General features: G+C 39.9%; 1 protein-coding gene across 1 annotated transcript in view; it reads left to right on the top strand.

Annotated features, from left to right (window-relative positions):
* LOC144650785 (uncharacterized) overlaps positions 1 to 17,041 on the top strand; it is a 130,754-nt gene that overhangs the window by 19,252 nt on the left and 94,461 nt on the right. The window contains exons 16-37 of the mRNA XM_078510528.1: positions 100 to 452; positions 647 to 863; positions 999 to 1,324; positions 1,905 to 2,142; positions 2,617 to 2,951; positions 4,127 to 4,361; positions 5,063 to 5,397; positions 5,871 to 6,111; positions 6,564 to 6,898; positions 7,626 to 7,845; positions 8,319 to 8,641; positions 9,237 to 9,474; positions 9,755 to 10,083; positions 11,236 to 11,452; positions 12,293 to 12,511; positions 12,972 to 13,169; positions 13,687 to 13,890; positions 14,019 to 14,365; positions 14,684 to 14,921; positions 15,302 to 15,636; positions 15,816 to 16,044; positions 16,567 to 16,773. Of these exons, the coding sequence (XP_078366654.1) occupies positions 100 to 452; positions 647 to 863; positions 999 to 1,324; positions 1,905 to 2,142; positions 2,617 to 2,951; positions 4,127 to 4,361; positions 5,063 to 5,397; positions 5,871 to 6,111; positions 6,564 to 6,898; positions 7,626 to 7,845; positions 8,319 to 8,641; positions 9,237 to 9,474; positions 9,755 to 10,083; positions 11,236 to 11,452; positions 12,293 to 12,511; positions 12,972 to 13,169; positions 13,687 to 13,890; positions 14,019 to 14,365; positions 14,684 to 14,921; positions 15,302 to 15,636; positions 15,816 to 16,044; positions 16,567 to 16,773 (5,919 nt within the window). The remainder of the gene's footprint in view (positions 1 to 99; positions 453 to 646; positions 864 to 998; positions 1,325 to 1,904; positions 2,143 to 2,616; positions 2,952 to 4,126; positions 4,362 to 5,062; positions 5,398 to 5,870; positions 6,112 to 6,563; positions 6,899 to 7,625; positions 7,846 to 8,318; positions 8,642 to 9,236; positions 9,475 to 9,754; positions 10,084 to 11,235; positions 11,453 to 12,292; positions 12,512 to 12,971; positions 13,170 to 13,686; positions 13,891 to 14,018; positions 14,366 to 14,683; positions 14,922 to 15,301; positions 15,637 to 15,815; positions 16,045 to 16,566; positions 16,774 to 17,041) is intronic.

Below are 17,041 nucleotides of genomic sequence, written 5' to 3'. Positions count from 1 at the left end.
TTTACCTTCAGTGACTTTTCCTTTATAATAATTTAACATAAACTTATGTGCTTACTGCGTTTCATTAATGCTAAGGATGAATGTCTCTCTTTCTTGTAGCTGATAGAAGGCCACTAGATTTTGGCTTCTTAGTGGATTCGTCACCAGATATTACCAGCGATAACTGGCAACGAATCTTGTGGTATATGCGCAATGTTATTGACAGACTACAGAACATCTCCCCATCGCGTTATGGAACAAGAGTTGGAGTTCTCAGTTACGCGTCTCGTCCTCACCTGCATTTTGACTTCAACTTTCTTTGGGGTCCAAATCTCAATAAAGAACGATTAAAAGGACTGGTGAACTCACTTTATCGCCAACCTGGTAATGACAGAAGAATAGATAATGCCGTGGACTTCACTAGAGAAAATCTTTTTAGTCCCAGGGGTGGTGCACGTCCAAATTCAAGAAGGGTATGTATGTCATTGCTAATTAATTAATCAATTAATTAATCCAATTAACTAGGTCCTTCACCTCTTTGGCCAATACAACAATCTTTGATAGGAGAGATTTAAAAGAGGGTTTTGTATAATTTTGTCAGTGAGAATAATTCAATTTTAATGGTCACCATAGACTTGGTTAATTTAACTATTTATCCCTTTTGCAGATTCTATTGATCATAACTGCTGGGCCTCAGACACCAGGCTCTAGTCAAGCAAACATTGTACGAGCAGCAAGACGGCTTCAGGGAGAGGGTGTACAAATGTATTCAGTAGGAGTCGGCCCAAGCTATAGACAAGCTGAAGTGTTGGGACTGGCATCATATGCAGATTATGTTCGCCCTTATGGTTTCAATGAGCTGCCTAGACGTTACTTCAATCCAGGTGAATATCACCAATTTTTTCTACTTCCAGTGTTGTGAACGAGGATTGTTTTTAAACATACGAAGTTCAAGGCTTACTTATTTAACTCAAACGCCCTGTAATGTTTCAGTAATGTTTCTGATATTTCCTGTTTAGATTATCAAGTGGATCTGGGATTTATTGTGGACTCGTCAGCTGCACTACCCACTAGTTTGTGGACCAATATCCGGCGGTACGCCAAGGCAGTAACAGATTCTTTCGACATCTCCTCTACTAGAACACGTGTCGGTGTTGTTGTCTTCAGCAACTATGCAAGGATTGCCTTTCCGTTTAATGCGGACTATACAAGAGCTGGTGTCAAACAACTGATTGATGGTATGCAGCAATCTTACAACCGCGAACAGAGAGTTGACCGTGCTTTGGAGATGGCATCCAGGGACTTGTTTAGTACAAGATATGGTGCTAGAGCAGGAGCTAGACAGGTAATACAACGATGTCTCTACCTTTGTGTTCAGGAACGAGGAAAATTCCTTGAGAGTACTGCACCATGCGATAATTTGGGCTGATTTCTGTCTTTAAACAAAAGTAGAAGCTCGCGTGGTGGCTGAAATAAAATTCAGAATCAACAACATAAATATGTGTTTAGAGGCTCCACTGTATTCAGACAGGTTTTGCCACGCTGTGTCATTTGACTTTTTTTTACTCGATGAGGCAAATTAAAAAACAAAATTAATAAATCACTTTATTTAAGTGTCAATGTATTTTGCACGGCTGTGCTAATTGAGACACCGTAAAATTATAAACAAACATTATAAATCAAACAGAAACTTGTTAAAAATCCCAACTGACAGGAGGCTGACCAGTTGGCTATTTACAAAGCCTTGCCGAAAAGTTGAGTTCGGGACGACCGAACACAAATCCATCTAGTGGTAGGGAGGAGGATTTGAACCCGGGGCCTCCGGATAACAAGTCCAGCGCCCTAACAAATAGGCCACGCCGCCTCCCGGCTAAAATGTAAGTGAGTGATTTTGAATTCGTAGAATCCCTTGCATTTGTTTTCAGATCCTCATTGTGCTATCGGGTGGAGTCTGGAATCCTTACTATCGTCCAGCCTGGAGGTCTGCCGCTGCTCAGCTAAGAAGTACAGGAGTTGATGTCTACATCACGGGAGTGATACCACAGGATGGGACTTCGCGTTTCCGAGATATCACCGGGCTGCCATCCAAGGCATATGATGCTTCAACAGAGGACCTAATGAACAGTTACAGGCCTGAAATGATTAGACAGATTGTGTTTGGAGGTACTAATAGTAGTGTTTGGTGGTAGCAAATGAGTTATATTCAGCGTGCGAGTGTCTCATTATGTACGTCAACTATCCCAGTTTCCAGTAGTAAACTTCCGAAAACTCGGAAAAGTCTGCATGGGATAAAATCTATGAGCAATAAACTCACGTGCTATATCCAGCGTGTCGTGCTTTGAAAAAAATGGACATTATTCGCATTGGAGTTTCTATGTTTAATTTGCACAAGATGCAGGAACCCCATAAGGGCAGCTTCTTAGCCCAATCAGCCTTTGGTTTTGTTTAAAATACAACAAGAGCATTAGCTAGCATGGAATTCTTCTTTAGAAATTACAAAACCTGCCAAGAAATTGAAATGAAAGTCGTGCAATGTTGTTTGGCCACTTCAGTGTAAACTTCACGTCTTTTTATACCATACTACAACTCTGCAAACTTCTGTCATTGCTGATTTGTTTCTTATTTTGTATTTTGCAGCAAGACCACAACAACTGGACCTTGGTTTTGTTGTAGACTCTTCAGATAGCGTCAACTGGTCACACATGCAACGTTTTGTAACATCAATGCTAGAATCATTCGACATTTCCGAGGACAGAGCTCATGTTGGGTTTGTTGTATTCAGTGACAGAGCCGTTCGTTCATTTGGATTTAATGCACTCCAAGGGGCCGCTTACACACGTGATGGCATCACGCAGTTGATTACCAGAACATCTCAGCTTAAAGGCAGTCAGAGAAGAGTTGACCTGGCATTTAATACAGCCTATAGTGATTTATTCAGCGATGCCGGTGGCACCAGAATGACAGCTAGAAAGGTATAATGAAGTTCTGTATGCATATAGCCTTGTGTGTCTTTTGCAACACTATTTCGTTCTTAATAATCAATGCACTAAAATAAATGGTTTGAACCCAGGAGTATCAGTAGTTCGTATAGTGTGATCGTCCGGGTGAGAGTAGTTCTGAGAAGAACTGTTGTTGGTGACTGACGTTTCGACAACCTGAGCGGAAGTCATCTTCAGAGTCAAGTGAAAAGTTGTTGTCAGTCGATGATGTTATAAGTCTGGTCCGTTGAAGCGGATTGGTCAGTTAAGCCGTGATGTTATTGGCTGTAAGACTCGTGTAAAGTTTGTCGCCCTACAATATCCGTATAGCTCACAAACCTATAACGACGTTACGACATTTACTGATCAATGTTAAATACAGGGACGAACCTAACAAAAGACAGGGAGCGATTTATAAGATCAAATGCTCCGACTGCCAGGCCTCCTACATCGGAGAGACCGGTAGAAACTTGACCACGAAACTGACTGAACACAAACGAGTGACGAGAAATGGTGATGTCAACAATCACATTTCTGAACACCACCGACTTACTAAACACAAAATTGACTGGGACTCTGCTGAATGCTTAACCTACAGTACTAACTATTTTCAACGACTGACTCTGGAAAGTTGGTACACAAACTTAGAACAGACGCCTATCAACAGATGTCAACAACTACCGGCAGCTTACAAACGACTTATGCACGACGTAAACAGAAGCGACAAACAAACCGCCAACAGAACGACTTAATTTGACTAACAATAGACGGAACAAAACGACTTAATTAGACTAACAATAGACGGATCGAAACTAACCAATTACTGATGACAAAACGAAACGTCAGTCACCAACAACAGTTCTTCTCAGAACTACTCTCACCCGGACGATCACACTATACGAACTAATCAATGCACTGTTATGAAGAATTCATACATATGAATTGTGAATAATTTTGGAAATCAAAGTTGTAAGCCCTGGTAACGAAGTTCGGCAAGGTTAAAGAAATGTCATATTCTGAGGAAAAATACAATAATACAATCATCTACATGCTGTTAATCCCACCAGTTTAATTGAAAGTTAGTCGTGTACATGTTAATATGCATTCAAAACCTTTTTCCTTGAACATTGCATTGCATTGCAATGCATTTTATCTCACTCTCCTTGTAGGTCCTCGTCCTTCTAACAGGGGGTGATTGGGATTCTCAGTATCAGTCACAGTGGAACTCCTATGCAAATAATTTGAAGAACTTGCCTGTCGATATGTATTCTTTCTCTGTTGGCTCTGTCCCATCGCAAGAGCAGCTTCAAGGTGTTATTCCCTACAACAGGGACATTTTTAGAGTCAGCTCGTATGAGACCATGGACAGTAGAAAGCCGGACCTGGTCAAAGCTATCCGTGGAGGTAAGACGACAAAGAATTTTAGATGAGAGATCACTGCTAATTGCCTGTACGTTATGTATATTGTATAGAGCTACAAAACCTATCGCGATTTGCTTTGACTCTTGTCTCATTTTTAAATGGTGTGTAAAGAACCGCCAACCGATTAGCTCAGTTGGTATAGCGCCTGAATACCGTGCGGGAGGTCTTGGGTTCGAGTTCCAGACCAACACTCATGGTCTTAAAAAAAAACTGAGGCGAATATGCTGCCTTTGCAATGACATTTGCAAATGGTTAAATATTCTAGGCTACTCGGATAAGGACGAAAAACCATAGGGCCCGTCTCCTGCCTCTTCAGTGTTTAAATAATATGGTCAGCAGGGGACGTAAAATAACCTACACACTTATCGTAAAGAGTAGGGTATGGAGTTCCCGGTGTTGTGGTCTTGTCTTTGCAAGTTGAACGGTTCTTACTGTGAAATACTCGGAGATATTAACTATATAAGATACTTTCATATCCGATGGTAACTAAAAGTGATGTGATGTGAGAAACACCGAGGCAAATTATCCAGCAGTTGTGTTGCGGATAGGAATAAAAGAAAGCGGTTCATCTGCTGCTCTGAGACTACAGTGTCAACATATAATTAAACGATATTCAAAGCTTCCAAACAGATGGTAACTTCATTACTATCTTTATTAATTCATATTTGCCCTACATTGCGCAGGTTACGTTGACCAGCCTCTAGACATTGCCTTTGTAGCCGATTCATCATCGTCAGTAAACTGGGACGGAACCCGCCGCTTTGTAAAGAACATCATTGACTCGTTGGACATCTCAGAGGAAAAAGGCCATGTAGGTTTTATATCGTACGGCAATAAAGCAAATCTTGGATTTGATTTTCGTGGTCATGGTAACGCCGGTTACACCAAGGCTGGTGCAGCACAGTTGATTGATGCTATTAATCAGCAAGGTGGAGAAGAGAGGAATGTTAACGAGGGTCTTGATATGGCAGAGTACATGTTTAGCAGCAGAGCAGGTGGAAGAGATGACGCGAGAAAGGTATGTAACATAACGTGACCAAGTCACCAACTACTGACAAGCTCGTATTCAAACCGTCTGTCGATCATATACATCATATGTATCGCATACATCGTGAATGAATTATCTAAACTCTTGGATACTTGGATCCAGTTGATCCTCTGTCCACCAGGACGTTCTGCAATTGCTAGCAGCTATTAAAGATCTTCTCCTAAGGGACAGCTCTATCGTAAATAGTTCCAAAAAACTCAGCTGAAGTCAACTTCAAACGGAAAGAGGTGGAAGACCAAAGAGGTAACAGTAAGATAAGATCACGTGTAATTTGGTCGGCAAATTTGTACAATTGTCTTTTTCACCGGAAAGACGGATGGAAATGGGAAAAACGGGCATCATTTTCACTGTTTGAAGAAAAAGGAAACTAGTGGTCCCATTTTATCATTTCCCCTAGCCCGAGAGGTAGTTTTAACGTTGTTATCGCTTGTTCAATGTCATAGATTCTTATTGTGCTGTCTGGTGGTCCGTGGCAAGATGACAGTGATTCATCAACATATAGGAGTAGAGTTCTCCGGTCTCTTAAGGACAGAGGTGTAGAAGTATACGCTGTTGGTGTAGGTCCAGGGACCTCTGCTTCTCAGATGTCGGGCTTTTCTTCTGGAAGGCGATACTGGTTCCTATCCAACTCTTATGATGATTTGCAGTATGTTAGGCCAAGGCTGATACAATCTATCCAAGGAAGTAAGTACAGGCAAATGGTTTTTGGTACCTTTGCTGGTCATATTATCTTTAGATGTACAATCTGAAACGCTGTTCAAACATTTTCTCAAAGGCCTCCTAAGTCAACATATACATTAAGGTCCAATTCAGTTTATAACGTCTTCGTATTTTAAATATTCGTCTACAAAGTGTAATCGTTTACATTTAATTTCTTTCTTTAACATGTGTTTAACGGTAGTTATGTCCGCCAACTCATCAGGTTTGCTTCTGTATGCCATACAGAAACGAAACCTGAAGGTTTCATGTCACATTCATTTGTAATGGAGGTGATGTCGATTTTTTCGTGTAAAAAAGTGGCGTTATAGATACTAATCAGGTTTCCATCATACAAGACATTTGCACGCCGTATTCTACTGAGTGGACAGTAGATTAAACCTAGTGGCTGTTTTGATGTAATATTTTCTTTTGTCCAGACTACAACCCTCCTATGGACCTTGGCATATTAGTCGACTCATCCTCAGCCGTTGATTGGAGCCAAATGCAGGGCCTGCTTAAAGGTTACGTCGGAACTAGGAACATCTCTTTCGATGGTGATCGTGTTGGTATTGCGTATTTTGCAACATCCAGCAAAGTTGCCTTGCCATTCCCTACTTCAAGCAGTGTTGACTACAACAAAAATAGTATTTGGCAAGCAATTGATGCCCTTAAACAACAAGGAGGAGATGATCGCAGAATTGACCTTGGGCTTGAAACTGCCTCAAGCGACTTGTTTGGAGCTCAGAGTGGGGCCAGACGAGATGCCAATCAGGTAGAGATACTCCCAATTTGTCTTAATTTCTAACCATATTGTAATTCCTTTCTTATATTACGTCTACATTTCATCCTTTACTATATGGTCTCTAAAGAAATATTTTTTTATCTGCTGGAGGGGCGGTGGCCTGATGGTTAGTTGGACTCCGGGTCGAACTGTCTGGGTTAATTCCAGCACTGGTCGAGGTCTTTGTGTTGTGTTCCTGGGGTAGACTATTTACTTTAAAAGTGCCCCTCTCTCCCTAAGAGTATAAATAGGTTCCGCGAATTGTTGGGCAGCCTGACAGAATGCTGGGGAGTAACCTGTAGTGGACAAGCATCACATGGGGGGGGGGGGGGGGGTAGCAAGACCTCTAGCCGCTTCGAACAATTTATGCTACAGGAACCTGGGTAATGCAGCGAGAGCCATATGCCAGTTGGGCATAAAAGGCTTTACTACCCGACTTGATTGTTAGTTGAAGCACACTGTTCTAGAAAATCGATATATCTAACCTTGTACCTGTGTAGATACAAGGTTAACCCCCTCCTACCATTAACGCCAAGGTGCCCTTATCCAGTAAAAAATACAATGACCATTTACAGTTCAATTGGTCTGTTACTATTGTACCGTATGTTTTCTGTTAACGATGGACTGTTGGTTACTGGTTACTCAGGAACATTACATTAGTTTTTGAGATATTACAACATGACTGTCTAACCACTTGTTGTATTGTGGCTGGCTGTAGGTTCTGGTCGTGTTTACAGCGGGTAGCTGGCCATCTCAATACAGCCAAGACTGGCAAGACACGGCAAAAACTCTCAGAGAAGGAGGAGTAGCAATTTACGCATATGGTATGAGACCAGGAGCACGGAGGGAGCAACTTGAGAGCATTACTTCTCAGCCCAGTAACAGCTACCTGTTGGACGGATACGCCATACCAAGTGCTATACCCACGGACGTATCAAGTATGTTCCGTTTGTAACAGCTTTTTTTAGTAGCAAAATATACTTTTAACAGTTCTTTTATCATTCATTGAAAATAGTCATTATCATTAATAGATCGTCATCATTAAACGTAAACAATAATGGGTGTCAGAAGAAGACAACGTGGGTCCTTCAAATGTGCGGAAAACTGGCATGCTTGGCACTGTTTTGTTGGTACAGTGATTGGTTGGTTGGTTAACTGACTGACTGAGTGGGTCGGTTGGTGCCTGAATTGGCGGGTGTCTTAGTCTAACGGTTAATAGTACTGTTTCCACTATTCTGCACAAAATTAAAAGGATTGGGCAACATTACCTTTCAATATAAAATAGTTAAGCTGATCAAAGCGTTCAGAAAAACCCTCTAGGGGGAAGAGTCGAATCTGTTTAACAAAGAGCTAAATATCTCCGTATATGTTATTTTTTTAAGAAATTAAAAAGGATCAAACTTCTTTACAGGTGACCCTCAAGGAATTGACATAGGCTTTGTTGTGGATTCGTCTGACTCTGTGGATTGGAACAAGATGTTAGCATATATACAATATTTGGTTGAGAACTTGTATGACACGGTAAACTCAGATATCGGTTTTGGAATGATAACCTATGGTGATGAAGCTAAAGTCGCGATGCCTCTTAATTCTAAAGACACCAGAAGAGATGTCTTAAGTTTCATTGGCCAAATACAGCAACAAGGAGGATCTAGTGCAGGCTTTACTCCAGCAATGCAGTTGCTTTCAAGCTTCTTTTCACCCCAACAGGGTGGCAGAATTGGAGTCAGACAGGTAATAAAATAAAAACTTCCATACCCAGGTATCTTGATATCGGTCGTGAGCATTACCATTCAGCGTTTTGTTACAACTATTAACATCATGAGAAGCTTTAAAGATATCATGAGAAGTTTTACCGAGGGTGAACTTGTTTTTACTTTGATTTTTATGCAGACGAGTCTTACGTTCTTGTTATATAGGGCTCTATCCACTGTCATCAAGTGAACTTCCCTTATGGTTTTTCCCCAAAGGTACATTTCGTGTTTTTCTGTGCCGGTTTTTTTTGGATTTTGGAAATGTGATAAACTTTACTTACTGAATGTCTTTTTCATAAGTGTAATAATGGTGTCAACTTATACCACATGATCTTTGTGTGTGTTTCTTTTATACAAATGAAAAACAGCTTTGCTCTTAGTTACGTAATGAAATTGAAAGGGTTAAGCCTGTATTAATGCTACGGTTGGCGCAGATGTTGTTAGAGGTGTACTTTTGCGCTTGCTACGCGCGTCAGGGAAGGGTTAACTCGGTATGAAAAGCTGCCCCGTACGAGTATTTTTTCAGTGTGGGGAGTTGAAACTTAAGAATGCGTAACTTACTCTCTGCTTTTTAGGTGGTTATTGTTCTTACGGCATCACCGTGGCAAGATCAACAGAGCTTAGACTGGTTGCGGAGTGTTAAAGACGCCAGAAATAGAGGCATCGAAATTTATTCTGCTGGAATCGGAACATCAGTACGACTACCACAGTTGGCAAGCATCGTGCGTGATCCTACAAGAGATGCCTACATCTTAAAAACGTATGATGACCGCACAGAGCCAACGCGCAAACTTTTAAATGAAATAGCAACAGGTGAAATTTCTACTTTGTTTTTAATGAACAGTTATAGCTCTTAAATGTACGCGATTAACAACAGCATATGTACTTTAGAACAGTGTGATATGTGCTTCAAATTAATTTAACTTGCGAGGCACATGATATTGTCACCACGCGATAAGCGACCCAAGTGGTTCGGAGCTGTGCCTCTTTTATAGCTGCTCTAAACTGGGAACCTTAAAAATGGCTCCCAAAAATTTTTTTACAGGGGTTAAAAGACAAATAAGAATAACACCTATATTGTTCTTTTGACCAGGTCCTTTGACACAGCGTGCAGTACCCGTGGACTGGGCTTATGTTGTCGATTCCTCTGACTCAGTGGACTGGAATTCCTGGCGGAGATACATTCTGGAGAATACCCAAAGATATTTCAAGGTTAATGACGAATGGTCCAGAGTTGGTCTTATTACCTTCAGTGATCGCGCAAGGATAGCTTTTCCATTCAATGCAGCAGAAGGCTGGGATGTGCTGATAAACAGAACACAACAACAAGGCGGATCTGGAAGAAGAGTTGATCTAGCACTTCAAGTTGCTAGAGATGACCTCTTTACACCTAGGCTTGGGGCAAGGACAGACTCCAGAAAGGTAACAAGGGATGTAGTTTATGCTACCTAAGATACACAAACATTATGCAAGCGTGACGTTCAATGGATTGCTCAATAAATGTTTTTGTTATTGCGTTTGAAGAATCCTTATTCAAGCCAAACATTATGTATTCCATGTTGACCATAATGTAACATACCTTTCTATGTACTTTTAAAGTTGAAATAAAGATCACTCAAATACATGCATTAGTTACAACCGTTGATGCAGGATTTGGGAAAAAACTTGCTATTTATGTTGAATCAACAACAATTCACATAGCGCGATAAAACGCTCAAAGTACAATGCAGATTGGATGATTTCTGAAGATCTTAAACCTTATGTATTAGACATGAACAGTCAAAAGCGTCACATTAAAATATCTTTTTGCGGTAACCTTTATACTCTAGTCTCAAGACTATGTTTGAAAAGGTCTAAGTTTTGGAAAGTTAACAGTCCCCTTTTAAACGCTTGAGTGTCGACCCCTTTGTACTGCTCAATGTCGCGACTAATGGAGCATCATTCGTAAGGCAACCTGGCCTAACCAAAAAAAAACATAATTTACTCCTAAATAATTGCATAGAACATAATGGCAAGGAGATATGGTTTTGCAGCTGTATTTAAATGTTTACTAATAGCTTATTTCAGCCTGGTTACTTTCTATTCGATGTTAAAAACCGAATTTTGAACATTATATAGAAAGCTATATACGATGGAAAAGTTGCATATTTACATAGTATGAAAATAACATGTAAAAATTATTGCACCATCTTCGTGTATTTTTTCCATAACGCTTTCACCACTGAATGATTTTCTACTCTATATATCACATAAGTCATAAAGCATTAAAACGTTTCATTTTAACCGTTATATACCACATCTAATAAACAATAATTTTCTCAGCCATGACGAAAAGCACTGAGTACTGAGTACGTCACTGTGGCAGTTTAAAAGATATCACCTTCATTGAACATTTTTCTGACAATATGCCTCAGTTCAAAGACAAGTATACTATACTTGAATTACCCATCGGATATAAGCCTGGCTTGTGACATGATAGAAACGGATTGTTATCCAATTTTTTATGTAAATCTTATCTTACCTAAATAAGTCATGTTATTATTCACAACACAACTTTGTTTTCCTGGCTTCCAGGTTTTGATGCTCTTGACAAATGGTCGATGGCCATCACAGTACAGAGACGCCTGGAGGTTAGCTGCAAGACAACTGCGGCAAAGAGGGGTTGAAATTTATGCTGTTGGAATCGGACCATCTGTTGACAGCTCGCAGTTGAATGATATTACAGAGAATACCTATGTGGGAGATGATTTACCTTCTGTTACACCCGACCTTGACTATGACACCAGGACAGGTATAATAACCGTCTGGTAATATTTCAATTTATTATATGGCTACAATAGTACGCGCGCTCTGATTGGCTGCTGAGCGGGCATTATTTTCTTGTAATGACCGGGCATTATGAAATTTTTTCTCGGCTCGACGGTTTTTTGAGTTCTGAGTAAAAGCTACTAGCGAGGGGGCAAAAACAACAAAAAATGCCGACAAAATATAACTATCTTTTCAATAACTGATAGAAAAATATAAGCATACCGATATTTCTTCAGTATGAGCGACGAAGAGAGGACCAAGTGAGCCACAGAGAGCGAGAGCGAGATTTACCTCCAGTGTTTTTTATTATACTCTTTTTTGAATAGTGCTTAAAGGCCATATAATAAATAACTTATTAACCTCGTCCGTTCGGTCATTACAGGGGAATCTCAGACCTCGACCTTGATGTATTGACCTCGCTGTCGCTCGGTCAATACATCAAGGCCTCGGTCTGAGATTCCCCTGTAATGACCTCACTCTCGGTTAATAAGTGGTATATAATGAAAAAAAGTCAAAATTTCAGTATTAGCTTGTTTGCCGTATCAAAAAATAAAGGTTGATAAGGGAAGTGCTTACAGCCGATAAAAATTGTTTTTGTCATTGCTGGTGTTACTGACAATACATTTTTTGTTCTTTTCCCAGTTTTACTACAATAAAAGTCATTAGGCATTAATGTATCAGTTAGTCATGAAATTTCTTTATCACGTAACTGCTGTGTTGGATTCCACATAAAATAATAGTTATACATGTATTTGAACTTATTTTAAAAATGTTTCGGGATACATGTAGGTCGCTAAACATTGCTTTAATTTACTTCTTTTAGTAAAACCAGACAAGAAATTGTCAGAATGCCAAAGACGTTATCAATATGCCATCAGCCATTATACTCCCCATTCGAAGATTCCACAATGTAAACCTGATGGAAGTTTTGAGGCGATGCAGTGTGATATGTCATACTGTTACTGTGTTGATCAGAATGGAGACGAGCGATCAGACACTCGTCTCAATGTCAGATATGGAAGACCCATTTGTGACGACAAGGGTAACTGACTTGTTTTAAATGAATTCGATAGATAGAAAACAAACAAATAAATTACTTTATTTAGTCACTTCAACTAATGCCTATTACCGTGGCATGAAGTGACAGTGCACGTGGGGGATTGAAGTTTGATGTTTAAATTTATATTTTTCTTTGATAAATCTCCTTTATTGTAAGGGATACTTGTTTAGATGAATAGCTTATATCAAATTTTCTGTTCTATTAAGTCCGACTTATAATCGTGTTAATCTAACTATGATAGTTTGGGTGGATTACGAAATATAGTGAATCATCGAAAAATGGTTTACAAATAAAAATGGCCACAATATTACCATAACAGCTATTTACTACAACCTTGTCTGAAGCCATATAAAAGTTTTGCCAATCCCATGATTTATTTTGTATGGTACTGCCTCTTTTTCGATAATAATTCACAGTAAAATTGTACTTTTCTTCTTTTCAGGGATAAAACCTACGGCTTGTCAGGCCCAGCAGGTCAGGTCTCAAGGGTCAATGATGCGTGGACCTGAATGCAAACCAGATGGACAGTTTGAAGAAGTTCAGTGCAAGTCAATGACTAAAGAGTGTTGGTGTGTAGATTTGTCTGGCTCAGAATTGACAGGGTCAAGAACTACCAAGTATCTGAGATGTCCTCAAGCTGGTAGGTTTTAAAGTGCAATAACGTTTGTTGTGTATGACAATGCAACAGATAGCGCGATGCAAGCAACACAAATAAGCTTTTACTTAACTAAGGTAATCCTGTCTGGTGCACCCTTCGGAAGCACGTTTCGGCGTACCAACCATTATATAAGTTATACAAAGCGCTAACTTCATTATTAGAGATAAAATAAAAGTTTTCCACCTCCTTCTTCTCCATTTGGACAAGACTGGTACTACTGTTAGGTAGCTGGACTTGTAATCTGAAGGTCCAGGCTTCAAAGCCTCCTCCCTGCAACTTGATAGATTTCTTGTTCGGTAGTCGCCTCAGACTCCTGCCATTTGGTATAGTTAACAATTCTTATTTCTTAAATATCTATTTAATATTTTTAAAATAGCTTTAGCTTTAAACAAAATGCTCCAGGTTTTTTTCTTTTTTTTCCTTACTCGACATCACACTAACGTTTGCAGTTGGGAGTAAAAGTTAATTGAATAATTCCTAAACATTATATAAATTTCAGGCAAGCCAGCATCCACATGTGAAAAACAATATCAAGGAAGAGATCCCTCGGACTACACACCACGTTGCAGACCAGATGGAAGTTTTGACAAGACACAATGTGCAGACCAAGAATGTTTCTGTGCGGATGCAAATGGCGCCAAGATCTACAGAAGTAATGTGGTATTGTCCAATGGAAGACCAAACTGCACTGCCCCACGGCCAGGTAAACCTAATCATAAACCCGTCAGGCATGTTTTAGTACTTTTATTCTTCACTGAAACGTTGTAAAGCTAAACGAAGGTGGACAAACTCTAGTAGCTTGACGCTTACCCACTCTTTTCTTTTCGTTAGATGGCAAAAGACCCTTAGATGTTGGAATCATCCTTGACCAAACCTTGGCACTTGAAGCATTCGACTGGAGAGCTGTGCTTGATTTTTTGAAAAGAGTTGTCAATGGGCTAGGTGTCACTTCGGCACCCGATGGCGCAAGAGTCGGTATAATACGATTCACTTCTACGCCATCGATTTCTTTGTATTTTAATACAATAAGGGATGAAAACCTAACACCGGATGCTGTCAACAAGTTCATTGATCCCATAACTCAGATTCAAGGTGATAGACGTATTGACCTGGCACTGCAGCGTGCTGCCACAGCTCTGTTCACTCAAAGTGGAGGATCAAGACCAAATGCAAAGAAGGTAGTAAAAGCTTGAAGAATAATTACCTTCCCTGCCTCTTAAAAAGTCGCCTTTTTATTTTTAAGAAGCTTTCCACGTTTGGTTCTAGATATCATACAAGTATCAAATATTACATTTAAAGCAATATAGATAATGTGCTAAAACTTACTGATCACTCCTCGCCGAACTAAATATAACCTGAGATCATGCCCTCCCTCCCTACTTGCAAGGGAAAAAATGCCTGATCGCAGGTTAGACTAAATAATACAAAGTGTCCTGGCTAGTGAGGAAACAGATGTAAACTACACTGTATACAAAAATACTCTCCATCTCCCATAGATCGCTGTGTTAGTCACCACCGGCCCTCAGTCCACCCAACAGCCACTTGACACACCATTAGCTGATGCTGCAGCCCAGCTCAAAGACACTGGCGTGGACATATACTCATTAGGTATTGGGCCAAATGTGGTACCATCGGAGTTAGAAGCTATAGCATCGAGGCCAGAAAATGTCCTCAGATCACAAACTGCCAGTTTACCCATAATTGCATCTCAGCTCAATGCTATGATACGCTCAGGTAAGGTGTATGACGTAAAAGCCCTCCACGTGTTGGATATAAACTCATCTAATTTCATTTCATTCTATTTTAACGGTTTCGTTTTGCGTTTATTGTTGTTCTTATTCATTTTTGCTTTTTTATAATTTTTTGCCATTAAAAGACTTATTTTTAGACGAATATAGCCAACTCAAATATATTATTTCGGAAATAGACTTATTATAGGCATAAACATCAAATGATTTTAGTATCCTGTAATATACTGCATTGTCATCAACTACGGATATATTAGCATTTATTAGTAATCGTGACTTTGAAATCTCTGCAAACATGCACACCATCAATTTTAAGGCATTAAAAAGATCTTAACAAGAATGAGCTTAAATTATTTCTTTCTACAGGTACCATTCCATCATTGGACGTTGCTTTCTTAGCGGACTCATCAGATTCTGTAAACTGGCAAAAGACTTTGAATGCCATCTCAGCCATTATCGATAACTTCGATGTCTCGCAAAGTGGAACGCAAATTGGCTTTATCCCGTACAGTTCATCGGCTCCAGTGGCAGTCCCTTTTCCTTCTGCAGATACTCGACGCTACGATCCCACAGTAGTCAAAGAGAGGATCAACAGCGTTGCCCAACTAGGAGGATCCGAGACACGGGTTGACCTTGCGTTCCAGGCGGCACGGGATGACCTCTTTACTTCACAGAATAGATCGCGTCAGGCGACAAAACAAGTATGTTATTTTAAAAACCGGTAATTTTTTTCCGGGGCTACCCCTCAACGGATGATTACACCAGATGACGCACTGGCATTAATATGCTCCATGTTAACATAAACTTCAACTTTATAAGTCCTGCATAAAGCACAAAGCTGTTATTCTTATACATGTGTTTCATTGACCTTTTTCCGTAGATTGTTGTTCTCTTTATAAATGGAAAATGGCCTCCTGAGGACAAATGGATTGACTCTGTGACTCAACTGAAGAATAGAGGCGTCGATGTGTATGTTGTAACTACAGATCCTTCAGCAGATACTCCAGATGCCGTGAGAGCAGCAAGTACAGAACCGTTCATCTTCAGAACAAACCCTTTCAGCGATATTGAAGAAGCCCATCCCAAAATTGCCCAAGCAATTACAAAAGGTACTAGCGGGAGGCGTGACGCTAAATGTCATATAGCATTCGATAACGCTTTTACGCATATCAAGAGCATATTAATTTTATGTGGGTTTGTATACGTGGACTATCTACTTCACTAAAACAATCTCGTCCATTAAAAAAATGTATATATTAGTTATTATAAAGCCAACTGGCGTTATCCTTGAAACAGGTAAACATCTGCACCCGCTTAATATAGAAAAAAGGACGCTTTCGAGTATTGACCCCTTTAGCCAAAACAGTAAGTTATTTATCTCACCTTTATATTCAATAAGAATTTCAGTGGTTGATAGCTGCGCGTTCCTGCGTAAGGAAGCAGTTTAGTTCGATTATGTTTGATTTTACATGTTCTGTTGCCCAGAAAAGCAGTTAGCGTGTTAGGAATGCCTTAATGGCAGTCAATGCTCTGCTAAGATAAAGGCTCGTGCTATTTTAAATCCTACTGTCTTCTACGAAAAGACTGTATACTTTTCGTGAAAAAGGCTGATTTCTTCCTACCATGCATAGATCCCGAAGTGACAATCTGCCAGCGATTTAACAATGGTGACGATCAGTTAGTCATCCCGCAACGATCCGGATCAAAATGCAAAGCAAATGGACAGTACGAAGAAATCCAATGTGATGACAAGTCCAAGGAGTGTTGGTGTGTTGACCAAAATGGCTATGAAATTACAGGGACCCGAACCACTGGACCTATAAAGTGTCCTTCAATAGGTAAGCAATTCAGTTTAACTTAAATTCTATTGTGTCGAGTGTGAGGAATTTGTCCTCGCCTTACTGAAATGTCGCTGGTCGCAGAGAACAATTACTGCTACAATCAGGTGAAAAAGGGTAAATTTCAATCTTTAACTCACTATTGTCGTTATTACTTGCTTTTCCTGTAGAACAGGACTCGTCATTATCACGTACGTTAATGTGCTGTGAATTACAGTAAAACACGTCTGCAAAAGGCGAAGCACATACATGTATATGGATGAATACA

The sequence above is a fragment of the Oculina patagonica genome, chromosome 4 (assembly GCF_052425735.1).
Source record: "Oculina patagonica isolate OP01 chromosome 4, crgOcupat, whole genome shotgun sequence".
NCBI classification, from domain to species: Eukaryota; Metazoa; Cnidaria; class Anthozoa; order Scleractinia; family Oculinidae; genus Oculina; species Oculina patagonica.
This window is presented reverse-complemented; position numbering and strand designations above follow the sequence as displayed.